At 40.5% G+C, this 21,405-nt stretch overlaps 1 protein-coding gene across 1 annotated transcript in view; it reads right to left on the reverse strand.

Moving 5' to 3' along the window:
* Positions 1–18,283: 18,283 nt before the first annotated feature.
* The window catches only part of LOC126101327 (odorant receptor Or2-like), a 98,389-nt gene continuing 95,267 nt past the window's right edge, over positions 18,284–21,405 (reverse strand). Inside the window, exon 5 of the mRNA XM_049911999.1 lies at positions 18,284–18,349. Within this exon, the coding sequence (XP_049767956.1) occupies positions 18,284–18,349 (66 nt within the window). The remainder of the gene's footprint in view (positions 18,350–21,405) is intronic.

Here is a 21,405-nt window from a genome sequence, read left to right on the forward strand (position 1 = left end):
GACATGGTAGGGAGGAACTAAACCGGTTCCACGAACATCTGAACAGTATAAACTCAAGAATTCAGTTTACTATGGAGGAGGAGGTAGACGGCAAACTACATTTCCTTGATGTGCTTGTGTTTAGAAACGAAAATGGTAGTTTGGGCCACTCAGTGTACCGCAAACCCACGCACACGGACCGTTATTTGCACCGTGATTCTAACCACCACCCACAACAGAAGCGGGGTGTTATCAAGACGTTAGTGGACAGAGCTAGAAATATTTGTGAACCTGAGTTGCTCGACGCTGAGATGTAACATCTCCACAATGCACTAACGAAGAACGGATATTCGTCCGCCGAAATAAAACGTGCGTTGAGGCAGCCACGCAGAAATCATACTGACGTACAGGCTACTGCAAAATCTAAGGTTTTCCTGCCGTTTATTAAAAATGTAACGGAAAGAATAGGGCGGATCTTGACGAAGCGGAATATTACCGTAATTTACAAGCCCACCAGGAAGATACAGGAATACCTTAGGCCTGCCAAGGACGCTCGCAAACCATTCGAAAAATCTGGAGTGTATAGGATCCCATGCAGCTGTGGTGATGTTTATGTGGGTACCACTAAAAGAACTGTTTCTAAACGTTTGGAAGAGCACAAGGGAAATTGTAGAAGAGGAGAAACGGAACGATCAGCTGTTGCGGAGCATGCTTTCCAGCCAGGGAACCACAATATTCGTTTCGAGGAGACGCAAGTACTAGCGGCCACGAGCGGATATTACGAAAGGCTCTACAGGGAGGCGATCGAAATCGCTAAACACCCAAATAATTTCAACAGAAAGGAGGAGGATGTCAAATTAAACGGTATATGGATGCCGGTGTTAAAGAAGATGTGTACCACTCGTCCACTACTGGGTGATGGCAACGGCGATCGACGACGACGGACAGCGGCCAATTGCACTGACGTTTTCAAAACACGTGACGTCACGCCGCGGCGCGGGGGCGCGCGGACACGGAATTTAGCGGCAGTCAGTAGCGAGCCAGTGTGTGTGTTGGACCTTCCATCAAGCTACGGACCCCCTTGAAGATGTCTCCCGCAGTCGGAGACGAAACGTTGGGAATCACCACAGCATTCATCAACCGACCACGGCATAACAGCCCGGATAATTATAATGGACATGATATTTCCGGCCGTGAAAGTTTACATTTTAGGAACTGTAACAGGTCATGTGTATCGCGACGTCATGTTGCACCAGTATGTCGGCCTTTTCAGAGATGTAATGGGTCCCACCTTCCTCCTGATGGATGATAACGCATGGCCCCACTGAGCTGCCACCGTGGAGGAGTACCTTGAAGCAGTAGATATCAGGCGAATGGAGTGGCCTGCCTGTTCTCCAGACCTAAACCCCATCGAGCACGTCTGGGATGCTCTCGGTCGACGTACTGCTGCACGTCTTCACACCCCAATGGAACTTCAGGAGCTCCGGCAGGCACTGGTGCAAGAATGGGAGGCTATACCCCAGTAGCAGCTCGACCACCCGATCCAGACTATGCTACCCCGTTGTGCAGCCTGTTTACGTGTGCATGGTGATCATATCCCATAATGATTTCAGGGTACGTGCGCAGGAAACAGTGGCGTTTTGTAGCACATGTGTTTAGGGACGGTTTACTCAACTTATCACTAATACCGTAAACTCACAGATATGTGTCGTGTGTGTTCCTTACGTGCCTATGCTATTAGCGCCAGTTTTGTGTAGTGTCACGTTGTGTGCCACCACATTCTGCAATTATCCTTAATTTATGAGCATGAGTGTAGTGGCAATACTGAACAGGAAAAAGCTTGAAATGATTCTGAATTCAAATCAGGGAGTCTGCTAATGATAAGACTCTGCTACTTCATTGCCTCGTACAGGGTCTCTATGCCTGTGCATTAACCAACTAGCTTTAAAATAGATAACACAGTAAATAGTTCTTCCTTAAACTCGATTTGAAGCAACTAAACAGACTGCAAATGTAACAACAGTGACTCTGAAGGAGCATTTGCATTGCTTCATTAACTAAATAGCCTAGTTGATGAGGAACTTTAACTTTGAGTACATCTGCCGCAAGTTTCGAGTTGTATGAGGAAGTTCTTCCCAGCAATTTAACGCCAGTTGTATGGAATCGTCAATTTTTGAGATGTACAGTGATTTTAGGCACTCCTTGTGTAGCACCGTGCTCATTAACCAGAAGTACAGTAGTATGTATGAGAAATGGTAAGTATTCGTATCATTAATTATTAGTTACGTGAAGCGTAACAAACTATAACTCTACCATTAACAAATGTGCTTTCATAAGCAGTCTTTTACCTACTCAAATTTATAATTGGCTGTGGAATTAATAACACAATATTATATTCAGTTTCAACCACTTTCTTATAATAAATTAGGACACTCGGAATTAAATTCACTAGGATAGGATTTCTGTTCAGGTTTGTGATTTGGGATAATCACAGGTCTAAGGCTATCAACCTTGTGGCGATGCAGTCATAGCAATACTGTTGGCCTCGCCCTGTTCCATATCTTCTTGGCGTTGGAATTATATTCATAGAGCCAAAAACCATGCTATGATAATGGCATCACCAGATGCAGCATCCGAGGCTCATAAATGTTGCCCTTAATCTCTTCTGGTCTTAAAACTCCGGGAATATGAGCCACTATGATCCGCTGATGCTAGCGAGGTGCTAACCACAGCACTGATGAGCCCAGACTCCTTACCCGTCACAAAGGACGAGTTGCCACTTGCGCGCCAACCACACCTTTCCACACCGCCAGGCCACTTCCCTAACTGTGGGGCTTTCCCACGTCTTTTACAATTAATCCTACATTCCCTAATGATGGACCAAGTCATTCGTAGAACATTACATACCAATCATTTCAATAGTTATTTAAATTGACAAATATATTTTTTAAAAAATCGTTCAAAAATTCACATAACTGTAACATGTATACATAGTCAAAGAATTTCCATGACAGATACAACATCATACATAAGCAATAGTACAAATTGACACAGAAATATCGAAACAGATACAAAATAGGTCAAAATAGATGTTACATACTCTCATGTCTATTATACACCAATAAGTGGTGTTACCCTCCTCGATACGCAAACACCTGGATAGATCTTGTGCACTTTAATGGGTGCCGCATGTAAGATTGGTGTTGCAATAAAGACTGGTCATGAACAATGTGGGAGGGATCTGTCAATCTCCGTCTTTATCATACGAATGCGAGAATACTCTGTGACAGCCATCCACACAGGGAAAGATGGCCAGCCATACTTGTTAATACTTCACAATGAACGATGCGGTGGAAATTTGCAGGTAACCTAATTGCATCGATATAGGACACTTTCTGGTACACTTTTGTGTGTGTTCCCAATCTAGTATGTCGTATTTGCAAAGCAATGGATAAGTGATTTAGAAGTGATTCAGAAACTGGAAAGTATTCTTCCATGTTACTGGCTGGTGTTGAAATTACGAAACCGTCGGTATACTTCGATGTGTACGACTGAATGGACATACAGCATAGTCATCTATCTACATTTGAGAAGTAGTATATGGTACTTGAAAAGTAGTAGTGGAGTTGTGATTTAGCGACGATACAGAAATTGGGAAGGTTGTGCCGTGTCATGGCTGGCGTAGAAATTGCTGACACTGATCATCCTAACAAGTGAAGTGCATATTGCAGTATACAGTCTCATATCAATTGTGTCTTTCCCATCCCATCCATCCACTGGTAAGCTTTTGATAACCACATAACGACTAACTGACACGACTTGGTTGAGACGGAGAGAAACTTGGCGGAAATCTGGATACCTGCTACTTGTCTCTGTGGAGCATGGGATTAAAAGTAGAGATCACTGCCTTCAAACAGTTGTTTGGAAGCGTTCCTCAATGCTACAGACTTGTCCTATTTCCATATGCTCCAATCCCTTCCACGTGTTCGTTTTTCTTCACCCATAAGATATCAGTACCTCTTTTTATTTATACTACCTCAGTACCCTTCTGTCAATGGTCAGCACTGGAACAATAATCGTGTGCATGACTACAAATGAGGAAACGGAACACTGAGACATCTGCAACCCCATCGCTGTGGATGATAGCATTATCTATATAGGCTGTCGTCTGGGGGAATCTGTTTGAAACGCTCCACAATGTCGCAAACTCTCACAGTTTCTATTTGTACTAAAGTCTTACAAATTTTTATCAATGGCTAACATCGTTTCTGTGTTTTATTTCTAGCAACCTGTGAGTTGTGGGAGCTTCATAGTTAACCCCATATGACATTCATTTACGGTAGAGAAACAAAGTGTATGGTGGTATACAAAGCTGTAGCCGTACACTGCTTAGATATGTTACAGGCGAAAAAGCAATGTATTAACCTGTTCATGAAGGGCCAATACAGGTACCCTCTCTTGTATTTCTTAATCTGTTGGATATGGTCTTCCTCCAGTAGAGTCGACAAACGTTTATGCTGACTGTGCAAACAACTTCGACCACTGGCCTCCAGCTCCACTGGAGTGATAGGTTTGTATGTAATATGTTCGATGTCAACATGCAGAGGATATTTGTTTTTTGATATACCAGTAGAAAATCTTATAGGAGATTCTATTACAAGGAGTGGTATAACTGGTTAAAGTCATGGAATCATGACTGTTTCGGTTGTTATCGTCACGATTGTGTTTTTAAACACAGGTGTTACTGCAAGTCCTGTGTTATTTCATAGTTCATAATCTCTAATTATAAAGCAAACACAACTTGTATTATAGGTTGTTGTGGAACCTCAAAATGATAGTGTTTTTCCCGACATGTGAATAGATTGTGTGAAACAGGCTGTGATGATGAAATTGCTTAAAACACTAGAGCGCAATAATTTGCTGCTTTCGATGTATCAGAAGAGAGAGACATTAAAAATTTGTATGGGATATTCTGTTACAAGACAGGTTCTCACAATTTGTTTCATGAACACCAGTGTGATGTACCTTTGCTTTGGTAAAACAAGACTTGCCATAGTGTACAAAACAGCATCATCCTCTTGAATTATAACATGTTGTTGTTGAACATAAAATGATTTTGCCGGCATGTAAGTAAATGGCGTGAAAGATCGTATTCTCTAATCTTATTTCAAGTATCTGAAATGTTTGTAACACATATGTGCATGACAGATGATTTACAGACACTGCTTTGAACGCGAGAGACACTCTCAGGTCGTGTAATTTGCCCATCAAGTTGCAGGAAATTGATTTACATAAATATTTTTTGAAATGGCTCTGAGCACTATGGGACCTAACATCTGAGGTCATCAGTCCCCTAGAACTTAGAACTACGTAAACCTAACTAACATAAGGACATCACACACATCCATGCCCGAGGCTGGATTCGAACCTGCGACCGTAGCAGTCGCGTGGTTCTAGACTGAAGCGATTAGAACCGCTTGACCACAACGGCCGGCTAAATGTTTTTTCTTTGGACTTAATCTGTTTATTTACTCTGATGATGTATTCAATGAAGTGAGGACATTCTGCAGTGATTGGTAATTTTTGCAGGAAAATTGTGGAAGTTTTTTTTCCAGTCTTACACAAGGTGGATATGTATAAGGGTTGTATAGCCCAACATCTGAATTTTGGTCCTCTGTACTCAGTGGTTGTGCACTTCGTTGGATGTCACAAAATAATGAGATGCGAACTGTATCCTGCAGTCAAACTTGAATACTACACCCATCTTATAAAACTAAAAGAAAATGGTCTGTGCCTATTACCTTGGAAAGAGGACATTTATTATCGTCACGATTGTGTTTTCCATTTCACTAGCTGCGGAGGTGTGATGGCATTAAATTCAATTGTTACAGTGCTGTTCCCAGATGGGTACTTGTGGGGGTGATGTGGTGATCGTGTTCTGTGTGGTCCCACTAGGTAGCCGTGCACCGACCAGGGTGCATGATATTTGGTGGGCATGCCTAATTTATCTCAAGTTGTTTAGTTGTGATTAAATTCTTTTGTGATGGAGAATGTCGCCACAAGGTGGGCTGTTTGCTGCAGAAGGGCGGTAAGTCGCAGAAGAACTGCGGGCGCTTGGTAGCAGTTGACCATTTGTAAAGGCCTGTTGCATTATGACGCGTAGATTATGAGTGCTGTTTTTTTTTCACGACAATTTCGATGTGTAATTAGAGCAGTGATGCATCTTCCATCAGTTGCTGTAGAGTGTATTGGTTTCACTTACCTGGGCTGCAGGGTGATTGTCGAAGAGGCATTTGACATCAAACAGCAGTAGATACAGTCCTCAGCTGTATGCTTACAGATAATACACTTGTTAAATTCCTCTCGGTCCAACACTAGCATCTCATCAGTTGAACACAATTCCCACAAAAAAAAAAGAGATACAGTATCTTTCACTCTACCCTTTTTTCCCTGCCAGCTTGCAGGTTAAGGGTTGAATTTGAGTACATCTGCCGCTAGTTTCGAGTTATACGACGAAGTTCTTCCCAGCAAGTTAACGCCAGTTTTATGGCATCGTCAATTTTTGAGATGTACTGTGATTTTAGGCACTCCTTGTATAGCCTATGCATATAGCAGAGTAAAGGAAGAAGATGGAGGAAAAGAACACTTCCATCAGAAATTCTCTGTAGGAAGTCATGAACCTGCCACTAGAAAGAATACTACATAATAATAATTGCCTATTTCCTCTAGGAATCCAGTATGTTTATATGCAGGTAAAATATTTGCCAGTCTTTGTTGATGATATATGAAGTATTTTAGTAACACAGTCTAGCAAAGTTTTTACGTGACTACTATCAGTGAGATAAATTTTTGTAATGTTGACGTATCATATGAAAATGTTTTTTTTTACGATTTTCTTTTTCTTTTGCTTGTTGTATTTAATTCTTCTTTTCAGTTTTTACTTATTGAATTTTGATGACTTTAACAAAAGCTAAATATCCACAGATATCTTGCCCCACAGCTCTCAATATCAGATTAGTGATGCACTGTTACCACTCTTATCAACTCTTTAAATTCTTTGGAATGCGATTGTCTTACAACGATTTTTTTACCAAAGTCAATATGAATCTTTGAATTGTAGCCTTTCAAAATAAGATTTAACCATGACCTGAGCGATGAATATAACTTTGCTTTTCATTCACAGCATATCATTTTTCTTATATTTCTTTTTTCTATAAGTAAGAATTTTTCTTTGTCTGTTTTTATTATTCTTTCATCATTTAAGTTAATTGGGAATAAAATTAGAAGTTAGGTCTCATTTTGATTTTAAACAACACAAACAATGTTTATCTGTGAGAAGCAAACTACTACATACGCAAGGGCCAGTGCTCTTCACCAGATAACATTAACAAACTAACTTCTCTGAAACTAAAGAGATATTGTCCGTAGTGGGGCTCTGACCCCAATTTTGATATCAAATTGATGTCAAGTTAATTTGGCAAATTTATTGAATTTCTCTCCCAACTCCATGATGATGTCATGGGTTTTCATCAACTGGTGCATGTGTTTATAAAAAGAAAATTATGAGTTCAAATGGTGACAGCTATTAAATTTCATAGCAAAGTATTCAAATTTTTCGAGACTCTGATACATTTTCGTAATAAGTTATAACTCTATTTCTTGGTGTTGCGGCATTCATTCTCGAAATTCTGGCAGCCCTAGAGTGTCAGCTGGAAGCTGAGAAGCAGCCAGGTAGGTACATTTCCAAATTTGGTGTGATACTTGACATGTTCAGGAAACATAGCTTGAAGTGTTCAGGCCATAACAAGTAATTATCACATTTCTACTGTTATTCTAGCGTTAAGGGGCTCCGGAACGCCCTATACTTGCAATGTTAAAATAACGCTTATAAATTACATCTTTCCTCACAAAGTATTTGAGGTAGGAAGTTAAACTTTTTACAGATTATTTATTGGAATATGGGCTACAACTTAACACAGGGATTTTACAGAATTTTAGTTCAGTTATTAAAGATGATTTTTTTTCAATTGTAATGATAATTCACAACATTTTTTTGCAATTTTTTATTTATATATTCAAAAATATACAGTTTTTTGGAAAAAGGCTGTGTTAAATTATGCAGAAGGTACTGTGTAACATTTACTGAAAGTTGGAAACAAATATGTTTGGAAGATCCTTAGAAAACATGTAATTAGTATGAGAAAATAAAAGTTTTGGGAATCGAGCGACAAAGATTGGATTAACTTTTTAGTGCATTCCAGGTCCATAGGATGGATTATCTTCATCCTCTGCAAACTCCTCCTCCAGCTTCCTCTTGTTCTTCCTCCTGTTTACTCTTGCTTGTATTTCTAGACTCTTTACAGCCCTGTCTGCAGCCCGAAGGCGTTCCTTGTCTAAAGCAAGCATCGCTCGTACCATGTTTGAACCTATCTTCATTCCCATATTTCCAAATACCTTGCACCTTACAATGTTGCCATCCTTCATAGGATTTCTAATAACTTTACTTTTACTCATTATTATACTTAAACAAAACAGAGACTCAAGAAACAGAATTAATTACGAATATTTTCTAGATAACGACAGAGTAAATAAACATGGAACAATCGACAATCACACCAGCGATATATATTGAACCATCACAGGTTAGCCACAACAAATACTTTATCTCACATCACTAAAATGTACCTGATGAACACGGACGTTAATAATAACACCATTTGACAACAGTTTAACAGCGCCACAGTGGGTCACGCCCATGTAGAACACATTTCAAAAAAAAATTTAAAAATAGTTGTAGTCTTCGGAATTGAATAAATTATATATCTATTAAAAGGTAATAGTCTGCAGATTCAGAAAACGCAAAAAAGTAAAAATTGAACTTTTCATGATTTTGAGCCTTTCCGGAGCCCCTTAAAGTGGCAGCTGGATGCTGAAAGTCGAAGCCGAAGAGATTACGCTACCATCATGTAAAAACATCTTCAAGTTCTGTGTGTGTGATAGTTTACGTGTTCAAAAAACAGTTTTTGATGTTTTCAAATCACAACAACTGTTTATAAAAGTTTTGATCCTACTGTTGCAACATTAGAGCGCCATCTGACCGAACATGAGGAGTTGCTGGAGGTCAGAAGGCAGTGGCAGCAAGAATGTAAATACATTTGTAACATATTGCTGTTAGACAATTCTTTTTTCGTGGTAGACAGTGGTATGAGACATATATTCTTCATTGTTGTAGATATTGTTAGGGAGCAAGAATGATATATGAAAATATATAAAATCTAACAGGGGTATGTATCGAGGGTGATGCCATGACTTCCATCTGGTGTTAATTTTTTCGTTGTTATCTATAATCAGTGTCTCTCTATAGGCTATTTGAGTACTGGTTTCTTGTTGGTGTTTCTTATAATCAATAACTTGTTGTAGAAGACTTCAGTAAGATGGATCGATGACTACACTGCAGTTCTGGCGAGAGTGAAAAGCCTGAGTGGGCCAAGGAATTAAGTTCTAAGGAAGAGACACAAAGGTGTTGGCAACCATTGCCATTACAGCATATAGTTTTGATTCTGGAATGATGATGTACTTAATTATTGTTATTTTTTTACATAACATATTAAAAACACCGAGTGTTGTAGTTTTTCTTTCATTGTTCATCTTTTACAGAGGTGTCACCAACACCACCACAACAGCTCGCTATGGCATCGCTGTCTACTGCAGTGGTTGTGGGGGCATGTGTTAAACATGTACCGGTCCAATGAGCACCGCCATTAAAGGCACCGCTCATGGCCATGAGAGACGTGGCATCACCATCACATATCCTCTGGCGACTGTGGGGGGTTCAGTCAAACCTGGTGGTGGTGAAGGCTCCAGCATGCAGCAGCATCAACGAGCACCCCATCCACCCTCCACAGCCAGGATGCTCACACAGGACCTCACTGACGACGCCTCCTCCTATTCAGGCTCTGGCTCCGACTGTTTACCCTCGCCGACGGCGCATACCCCTCACCCCAGTAGGCACCTCCTACCCAACACACTGACCCATCGGGCAGATACAGTTGTTGGCGTAGCCTAGACACAGTTTCATTCGTACTATTAATGATAATGAAACTATGGCTTGCAGAAGTGCTCTCTACCGTGCTGATAGTTAGGACATCAGTTTAGGGGCGTCATGACCACTCTAGAAAACTCAGCCGTTACTATAGCTTTTGAGGAGCATACACTATTCGGACACCTCCATAAGCATACGTTTTTCATATAACGTGCGTTGTGCTGGCACCTACTGCCATGTACTTCATATAAGCGACCTCAGTAGTTATTAGACATTGTGAGAGAGCAGAATGGGGCGCTCCGCAGAACTCACGGAGTTCGAATGTTGTCGGGTCATTGGGTGTCACATGTGTCATATGGTTGTTCGAGAGATTTCCACACTCCAAAACATCCTAGAACCACTGTTTCCGAGGTGATAGTGAAGTGGACACGTGAAGGGACACGTACAGCAGAAAAGCTTACAGGCCGACCTCGTATATTGAGTGACAGAGACCTCCGACAGTTGAAGACGGTCGTAATGTGTAATAGCCAGACATCTATCCAGACCATCACACACGAATTCTAGATCCACTGCAACCACTATGACAATTGGGCGGGAGGTGACAAAACTTGGATTTCATGATGGAGCAGCTACTCATAAGCCACACATCACGCCTGTAAATGCCAAACGACGCCTCGCTTGGTGTAAGGAGCGTAAACATAGGACGATTGAAGAGTGGAAAAACGTTGTGTGGAGTGACGAATCACGGTACACAATCTGGCGATCCGATGGCAGGGTGTGGGTATGGCGAATGCCCCATGAACGTCATCTGCCAGCGTGTATAGTACCAACAGTAAAATTCACAGGTGGTGGTGTTATGGCATTGTCGTGTTTTCCATGGAGGGTGCTTGTACCCCTTGTTCTTTTGCGTGGCCCTATTACAGCACAGGTGTACATTGTTATTTTAAGCATCTGGTTGCTTCCCATTATTGAAGAGCCGTCCAGGGATGACGATTGCATCTTTCAACACGATCGAGCAGCTGTACATAATGCACGGCCTGTGGCGAAGTGGTTACACGACAGTGACATCTCTGTAATGGACTGGCCTGCACAGAGTCCGGATCTGAATCCTGTAGAACACCTTTGGGATGTTTTGGAACGCTGACTTCGTTCCAGGTCTCACCGACCGACATCGATACCTCTCCTCAGTGCAGCACTCCATGAAGAATGGTCTACCATTCCCAAAGAAACTTTCCAGCACCTTATTGAATGTATGCCTGCCAGAGTGGAAACTGTCATCACGGCTAAGGGTGGGCCAACACCATACTGAATTCCAGCATTACCGACGGAGGGCACCACGAACTTGTAAATCATTTTCAGCCAGGTGTCTGGATACTTTAGATCACATAGTCTATCTCTTTCGCTAGAATTGAGAATCCAGCCAAGAGGTATCGTGAACCAGTCACGTTTCTAGAAGGGTACCTCCCAGTGATGGGAGGCACGCTTCTAGATGATCCAAGATCTACTTCAGTAAATGTAACGCAGTAGTCTGCTGCAAGTTGACTCTTCCTCGAAAACAGCAGGCTAAGCATGAACTACATCTGGGGTGGTAATGGCATTATATCTCGAGTCACATCAATCGCCGAGTGGTATTGTGAATCCACCATGACGGCTATACTGGCCAAGGTTTGCTATATGGAAGTAAGAGGATCAGCGACATCCATATCCATGTCTATGATCCGTTAAACAGAGGGTCCAATTAGATTAAACTCCATTAGGATATTAAGAACAAGCAGTCTAGTATTAACATTGAAAATAAAAAGGATAATGCTTATTTTGCATGGTCAATCATGGCTTGTGAGAGAAATTATCACTAGAGATGCAATCCCAAGCGCACAACAGCACACATGGTACCAAAGAATAAAATCCGCAGAGGTTATAATGTTGATGGTATCGAATTCTACATAAAGATTCAGGCACAAAAACCAAGAATATCGGCTGACGTTTATGACCTGTAGCAACAGCAAAGTACTCTAGATGAAGCTAATGATATGATGATGCTAATGAACAACAGAAGCAGGACGAGCATAGTGTAGTTGGACCATTCCAGTTTACGAAATATGCTGGTGAGATTGATCTTCATGTAAACATGCTTCTCTTCTCTGAAGGTGAAAATCAGCATTACATATGGGTTAAAGACATGACGTGCCTCCTTCACGCCAAATTCCCTAAATACAGGTGTAAAAAGCACATTTTACTCTTGTGTCTAAGTAACTTTTCATAAGAGATGTACGAGGTGCATTCAAGTTCTAAGGCCTCCGATTTTTTTTCTTATTAACTACTCACCCGAAATCGATGAAACTGGCGTTACTTCTCGACGTAATCGCCATGCAGACGTACACATTTTTCACAACGCTGACGCCATGATTCCATGGCTGCGGCGAAGGCTTCTTTAGGAGTCTGTTTTGACCACTGGAAAATCGCTGAGGCAATAGCAGCTCGGCTGGTGAATGTTCGGCCACGGAGAGTGTCTTTCATTGTTGGAAAAAGCCAAAAGTCACTAGGAGCCAGGTCAGGTGAGTAGGGAGCATGAGGAATCACTTCAAAGTTGTTATCACGAAGAAACTGTTGCGTAACGTTAGCTCGATGTGCGGGTGCGTTGTCTTCGTGAAACAGCACACGCGCAGCCCTTCCCGGACGTTTTTGTTGCAGTGCAGGAAGGAATTTGTTCTTCAAAACATTACCGTAGTGCCCTTCGGAACGCAATGGGTAAGGATTACGCCCTCGCTGTCCCAGAACATGGACACCATCATTTTTTCAGCACTGGCAGTTACCCGACATTTTTTTGGAGGCGGTGAATCTGTGTACTTCCATTGAGCTGACTGGCGCTTTGTTTCTGGATTGAAAAATGGCATCCACGTCTCATCCATTGTCACAACCGACGAAAAGAAAGTCCAATTCATACTGTCGTTGCGTGTCAACATTGCTTGGCAACATGCCACACTGGCAGCTATGTGGTCGTCCGTCAGCATTCGTGGCACCCACCTGGATGACACTTTTCGCATTTTCAGGTCGTCATGCAGGATTGTGTGCACAGAACCCACAGAAATGCCAACTCTGGAGGCAATCTGTTCAACCGTCATTTGGCGATCCCCCAAAACAATTCTCTCCACTTTCTCGATCATGTCGTCAGACCGGCTTGTGCGAGCCCGAGTTTGTATCGGTTTGTTGTCACACGATGTTCTGCCTTCATTAAACTGTCGCACCCACGAACGCACTTTCGACACATCCATAACTCTCACTCTAGCCGGCCGAAGTGGCCGTGCGGTTAAAGGCGCTGCAGTCTGGAACCGCAAGACCGCTACGGCCGCAGGTTCGAATCCTGCCTCGGGCATGGATGTTTGTGATGTCCTTAGGTTAGTTAGGTTTAACTAGTTCTAAGTTCTAGGGGACTAATGACCTCAGCAGTTGAGTCCCATAGTGCTCAGAGCCATTTCACATCCATAACTCCATCAACTCATGTCTCCTTCAACTGTCGTTGAATTTCAATTGGTTACACACCACGCAAATTCAGAAAACGAATGATTGCACGCTGTTCAAGTAAGGAAAACGTCGCCATTATAAGTATTTAAAACAGTTCTCACTGTCGCCGCTGCCGGTAAAATTCCATCTGCCATACCGTGCAGACATCTCTGGGACGTATTGACAATGAACGCGGCCTCATTTTAAAACAATGCGCATGTTTCTATCTCTTTCCAGTCCGGAGAAAAAAAATCGGAGGCCTTAGAACTTGAATGCACCTCGTATTTAAAAAGGCATATGAAGGACTGTGAATCGAAGGGACAAGTATGTGTTGTTATGCCTACAGAAGAATGCAAGTTCATTAAATTTAAGCATGCACACCACCAGGAACGATGTCTGTTTGTTGTATACGCTCACTTCAAATGTCTCCTTGCCCCTGCCGCCGCTGTCAAGGTGACCCTTCAGCCTCACACACCACCTTCACGTAAAATCACGTACCGTATGGGGCAGTGTACCAACTTGTATGGTCATATTATTCAAACCTCAACCGCTATGAATAGTATGTCAGGGATAATCCCACAGTTTGGTTGCTCACTGAGCACGAACATCTTTCATACGATTTTGGTAGGCCTTACAGCACCGACATCCCCATGAATGGATCAGAGGAGGATACAAAATTATACAATGATTCACCTAACTGTCATATTTGTGGACTGCCGTCAGATAGAAAAGCTGAAACTTACTGTAGAGATCACTGTCATCTTATGCAGAATTTCTGTGGCGCATCTGACAACGCATGCAATTTGAAGTAGAAGCTACGACGACCCGTACCTATCTTACTGCACAATTTGAGTGCGTATGATGCTCACTGTCTAGTTGAGCAACGGGCTAATTTCGGAAGGCACGCTGGCACGTCGGCTGCTTTGAGCCTGCCTCACGGCCCGCACCATCCTCCGTGACTCAGCCGTCCACCGAAGTCTTATAAACGCTATATATATATATCTCTCTCTCTCTTCGTCGACCACAACAACGCTCTCTCCCTGTTTGCGAGCTTCGGCGCTTCCGATTTTAACACAGCTCACACTGTGGGTCATAGTTAAGGGAAAAGAGCTCTTGAGCGTATTACGTCTGCCTCGCCTTTATCCGCACATCCAGATACCGCAACGACGTCTATGGCAGATGAGTGCCGATCAATGGTCACATCATCGACATTTGACAATGCTGGCATTGGGCATATTTCATTTTCTTACCAACCTTTCTCTTACATTTCTTTTTAATGGATCATCCAGCCAAGCATGTTCGATAAACTGTTCGATTTGCAATTAACAGGGAACTCAGAGCACCCCGAGTGTCTGTGTGTAGATACAGTAATTTGCAGCTTTAGCATAGCGGCGCGCAAGACAAAGCAGTACTGCAATACGTTATCTAGATTTGCGCAGAATAAAGGTAAGGCGAAAAAATATGATTTTTTTTTAATTTACTCAAACAGGGCCAGCTTAGGTTATTCAGAGACAGTTTTTTTGATCAATTTTGCAAAACCAATTACTCTAGGTTTCATGCCCAAGTTAATTTTTCAGGCAATTGATATTGTTGAAAATGCTTGCAGTCAGACTGCTAACTTTTACAGTACGAAATACTTCCCTTTTCATTCTTACAATTAATTACTTGTACATTACAGCTTGTCTTTCACATTACGACAGTACAAGTTTCATTACGACATTTCATTTATTATCACGTCGCTGGCTTACGATCAGAAACAGAGTACTTCAGACCAATTTTTATGTATTTACATAGCTTTCAGACATATTTTTATTTATTTACATAACTTTCAACTTGTTACTATACAAAGACATGATTTGTAAACATAGTGTGAGTGACGGTTAAACCTAGCTAATGGCAGAACTACGAGGATTGTTTTTTAAGTAAGGGCCGTTTTTATTTTTCAAAAAGATAGAAATACTTTTGTAAAAAAAACTTTTATTTTCTGATTCTACACACTTTTACCTATTTTTCTACATAGGTGCCTTTTTTATTTAAGCACTTGTCATACCGTACAACTAAGTTTTTAATTCCCTCTTCAAAGAATTCGGCCGCCTGCTCTGACAGCCAAGAGTTCACGGCCGCTTTCACTTCATCGTCGAATTCCAGAATATTAACTTCGTCTTCATTGGCAAAGGAATTTCGGAAAGCTTTAGCAGTACTGTCATCCATAACATTTACATTTCTATCGTGCAGAGAAGGCATCGATTGTGACTTGATGCTAGCATACTTTACATCAGAATGTCTTTGGGTTTTCTGCAAAGTTTCATGCAAGATTTTGTTGTGGAAACTATTATAAGCGTTTCGATTTGAAGTCCACGCTAAATTTTGGACCTCTGTAAAAAAATCGCCAATTGTGGGGATTTTGCGTTCGTTTAAATTTGTTTTTCGTTGTTCTTGCAGTAGCATGTTAACCAGTTTTATGTATCACGAGGGATGAGCTCTGTCGTCTGCTAATTTATATGGTGCAAGACTCTCTATTGCTATCGATACTATATCCTTCAATTAAAATCACATCTTGTCTACTCCTACACTGTTAATTTGGAAGGAATCGAGATTGTCTCACAGGATGGCGTCAGGTGAATTTCTGTCTGGACAGATGTAATTTCGTTTATTCCTGAAGGGTTTCAGAATTACGCTACGACAATCCAGTGTTCACTAATCCCTGTCTCCGTTTTGATGCTCGTTATTATCTCAGGATTATTTGTTGCTAAGTTATCAGTGTGTTTTGACAAGCACATATTATTAAGGTAGGCTTGCGATCTAATTGTTAAAAATAGTTTTCAGAGAATGAGTTTAGTGCAATTTAGGATGGTGTTTTATGTGTACATCCGGATTTAAATATATATTTTTGCCAACGTATCGAGGGTAAATTAAACTAACCATCAACTATAATTCTACGATATGCGTACGGGTCTGAATTCAAGTTTTTTTTGAGCATTTCAGCAATTGTATAATCTAATTTGGGTGATCCATAAAAGGATCCAGTTATTATATTATTCTGGTTGCCAAGAATGACATCTACCCATAATAACTCACAGGAACTATCTATCCCAATTCCCCTACAAGATAAACTACTTCTAATGGCGCCACCAAAATATGGTCAAATCAAGAAAACAATTTTAGTTATTCTCCCTGACACACCATCAGCTTAAATAAAACATTTTTAATCTTCAGTTGCAGACCACACTATATATCTGCAATATTCATTACCAGAGGTTCCTAAAGTATCTGACTGAAAATCTTAGCAAAACACAAAAATATCTGTTGCTTAATTTGAAAATGACTTAAGAAGCCTGCATGCAGTCTGTGAGATAGTAGCTAGAGGTTACTGAATACAATACAAGATAGCATAATCGAATGAAAAAGTGAACACTTAACGTAGAGTTACTCGTTTTAAGGAGAACATTATCCCAAATTACCTGCAGCAACCACTATAGTCAGTCCTTCCGTTCATGATTACTTGATTGTATCTGCAGATATTGTACGCATATAATGCTAGTTTTTTGTTTGTGAAAATTATTACATAAGTGAGGATATCGGAAAAAATTTCTTTCTGGAAATGGTAGCTCTACGACCACAGTTTTTAATTATTTTCTTTATCTTTTTTTCTGTTTGATTCGGTTTCAATCTCCTTCTCTGGCTCTCTCAGTATGTTACACTTTTTATGATTACTTTCCAGCGTTTATGTGAGGAGTATTTTATTTTTGGGTACACAGCTAAATAAGTATTTTCCTAGAAACAGCAGCTCCTGAGCTATACTTTATTTATGATTTATTTTTCTTGGCAAAAAGCAAATATAACTAAGAATGTGAAGTGTAACTGTGGAGGTACAATCAGATAAAGCTTCATCATCTATAGGACGTTAGCACTGTATTCACTTTGAATATACCAAGAATCTTGAACTTAGTCACCATTTAGTTTAAAATTCAAGTAACTGGAGTTGAAACCAAACAATAGTAAATTCTAAAAAATAAATACATATTTTAATCAAAAAATTCTCTTACATTTTCAATTGTTTCTATGCTTTCAACAACAAAATGATAATGAAATATTGAGAACAATGTATCTACTATAAGAAATAAAGTTAATTGAGTGATTAATCGGCTACTCAGCGTGACATATATTACCTCAAATGGTATTATGTAAATCGCATCCTGATATAAAGCAATGATAGCAGAGCTGGTGCTAAAACAGTAAAAACATGAAAAAATCTCAAAATAAAGATGTTCATCTTTACCTTCCTTCAAAAAAATATATACTCATTTCCGATGTATAGGATAATCAAAATATTTGTATGTATTTCTAAACATATTTGGTCCTCTGTCTTAAAAGTTTGGAAACATGTGGCGATTACAAAATTATTTGATAAAATAATTAATAATTGTTTGTGAATCATAACCGCCATTCATCATCCATGTAAAGGTAAAAGTATGTATCTGTAGTGCCACAGCAATTCCAGTATTTGAGAAAAAATTCTGATTACTACAAATACACAACACAACTTTTGTTCCATTATACAGGTTTAAATTATTCTGTGTTCTTTGTTATTTTCTTATGATTTTATTACTTTACATATAAATGCTTTATATTTACTAATTACAGTAATGTAAACACACTAGTTAGCAATTGATGTTTTTTCTAAAGATGCTACATTAGGAAAATGGGCTGCTAAAATTCGTAATAATTCGAGGAAAATATGGGTATAATATCCATGGCTCCTCAGTTTGTTGGGCGCTTGTTCATTTGACCCAACAGTGCGTAGTACGTATAGGAAGCATTCACCAGCTGCAAGGAATGAGACAACAGTTAGAAAACAGTCAAAGAAAATCCATAATAATAATAAACAATTTTCATTACGTATCAAGTGGCAAGTCAGTGTCACTGGTTATGTAGACGTAATAGTCACTGACAAGAATATTAGATGTATATCAAAACATCAGTTACAAAATATTAAAAAGAAAGGTACTGGTCATTTTCTAATGTCCCAATGTCATTTTGGTGTATGTTTCAAGTTCGAACCATATTCAAATATAGATTACAGAAATGTGACATTTGCATTTTGCGACTTTAAGGCAATCAGCAGTCCTATGCATGCTATGCTCAGGTTGTGGTGGTAACAATAGTAACGGAGATAACAAGGTATGTAATTATCCAAACGGCCAAATTATATCCATGTGTGAACAAGGTATAATATAAATGTGTATTATACTGTTTTCGTAACTAAAATGAATCTATTTGGGCGAAAACTTGTGTTATAGAATTGTAAATATTTGTGTTTGTTAAGAATATTACCAGTATATGTAAGAGCCGATATTAAGCTGTCTTTTTTAAAGTGAGAGGTCTTCATTGTATAAAAATGTGTGTGAATTTTTTAGGGTTTTGAGACTAGTAATTAAGGCGAGACAATGTGTTAGAATAATTTAATAGTGAGCGTGGAGAGCTAAGCAGAAGGGGAAACCACTTTCTGAGGCGCTGAGTCTAGTATGGAATTGCTTCAGAGGCGCAGAGTCTAGTATGGAATTGCTTCACAGAAAAATATCTAAATGACTGCTCTGTTTCGTCCTGAAATTTATGGGGAACTACGACACATGATTATTCGGATCAATGTCCAACACTCGACCGGTGAAAGAAGCTGAAAGTGTCTGAAACAGAGTTCACTCATCCTCTTGAGGCCAAGAGAGAAGTATGTAGGATAAAACTGACACCCAAGCCACTGAAGCGGCATTCAATCAGAAGGCTTCCACTGAACAGAGAGCTCCATAAAATTTAAAAAGTAGGTACTTAGGAGATTTTGTCAACGAACGATGATGACAGTTAGTTTTTTAGTACGAGACGTGAACTATAAACTGCACTGTTCCACCACACTGATTCATCAACGGATTTTTCTAAACTATGTTTCAAGCCTTTTGGGTGTCTGTGTGGGTGGGTGTGAGAATGAGTGTGCTATTGGTACAGAGAAATCTAGAGGTAGAAGGCTAGTGTGAATGCTGTTTGTTTTCTGTTATCTGCTTGTTCGACATATCGATCCAATGTTAGTGAGCATTTGCCTTTCCATTATTTTACGTTTTGATTCAACATTTGGGAATCATGAGGCACAGCAGCTTGTATGAAATTTCAGGAAAGACTTGTTATTTCAAGAGACACTTCCAAACTGTGTTACAAATATTGCCGTTCGATTATTTTGGGCTTAGACCACAATTGCTAAAGCAGATAATCTCTCTAGCATGGATTTTCGTTACTTGTAAGGTTGTTTATTAAGTACAGTGTGGTGTAGTGTGAGGAGGGCTATGCGACAGGCGTTCAATTATTCGAAAGTAAAGTTCTATGTACTGACTTGGCAGAAAATCCTAAGAAATTTTGGTCTTATGTCAAAGCGGTAGGTGGATCAGAACAAAATGTCCAGACACTCTGTGACCCAAATGGTACTGGAACAGAGGATGACAGACTAAAGGGCGAAATACTAAATGCCTTTTTCCAAAGCTGTTTCACAGAGGAAGACTGCACAGTAGTTCCTTCTCTAGATTTTCGCACAGATGACAAAATTGTAGATATCGACATAGATGACAGAGAGATAGAAAAACAATTAAAATCGCTCAAAAGAGGAAAGGCCGCTGGACCTGATGGGATACCAGTTCGATTTTACACAGAGTACGCGAAGGAACTTGCGCCCCTTCTTGCAACGTTGTACCGTAGGTCTCTAGAAGAGCGTAGCATTCCAAAAGATTGGAAAAGGGCACAGGTCATCCCCGTTTTCAAGAAGGCACGTCGAACAGATGTGCAGAACTATAGACCTATATCTCTAACGTATATCAGTTGTAGAATTTTGGAACACGTATTATGTTCGCGTATAATGATTTTTCTGGAGGCTAGAAATCTACTCGGTAGGAATCAGCGTGGGTTTGGATAAAGACGGTCGTGTGAAACCCAGCTCGCGCTATTCGTCCACGAGACTCAGAGGGCCATAGACACAGGTGCCCAGGTAGATGCCGTGTTTCTTGATTTCCGCAAGGCGTTTGATACGGCTCCCCACAGTCGTTTAACGAGCAAAGTAAGAGTGTATGGACTATCAGACCAGTTGTGTGATTGGATTGAAGAGATCCTAGATAACAGAACGCAGCATGTCATTCTCAATGGAGAGAATTCTTCCGAAGTAAGAGTGATTTCAGGTGTGCTGCAGGGGAGTATCGTAGTAATCATTAGGAGTGATTTAAAATGGAATGACGATATAAAATTAATCGTCGGTAAAGAAGATGCCAGACTGAGATTCATTGGAAGAATCCTAAGGAAATTAAATCCGAAAACAAAGGAAGTAGGTTACAGTACACTTGTTCGCCCACTGCTTGAATACTGCCCAATGGTGTGGGATCCGTACTAGATAGGGTTGATAGAAGAGATAGAGATGATCCAACGGAGAGCAGCGCGCTGCGTTACAGGATCATTTAGTAATCGCGAAAGCGTTATGGAGAGGATAGATAAACTTCAGTGGAAGACTCGACAAGAGATACGCTCAGTAGCTCGGTACGAGCCTTTAGTTGAAGTATCGAGACTCACCGAGGAGTCGAGCAGTATATTGCTCCCTCCTACGTATATCTCGCGAAGAGACCATGAGGATAAAATCATAGAGATTAGAGCCCACACAGGGGCACACCGACAATCTTCCTTTTCACGAACAGTACGACACTGGAATATAAGGGAGAACCGATAGAGGTACTCAAAGTACCCTCCACCACACACCGTCAGGTGGCTTTCGGAGTGTGGATGTAGATGTAAATGTAGATGTACAATGTATCTTTACCATAGATCGTCTACTTTGTAACAAGGACTTCTGGTCAGTTGAGAGT

The sequence above is a fragment of the Schistocerca cancellata genome, chromosome 9, assembly GCF_023864275.1.
Source record: "Schistocerca cancellata isolate TAMUIC-IGC-003103 chromosome 9, iqSchCanc2.1, whole genome shotgun sequence".
NCBI classification, from domain to species: Eukaryota; Metazoa; Arthropoda; class Insecta; order Orthoptera; family Acrididae; genus Schistocerca; species Schistocerca cancellata.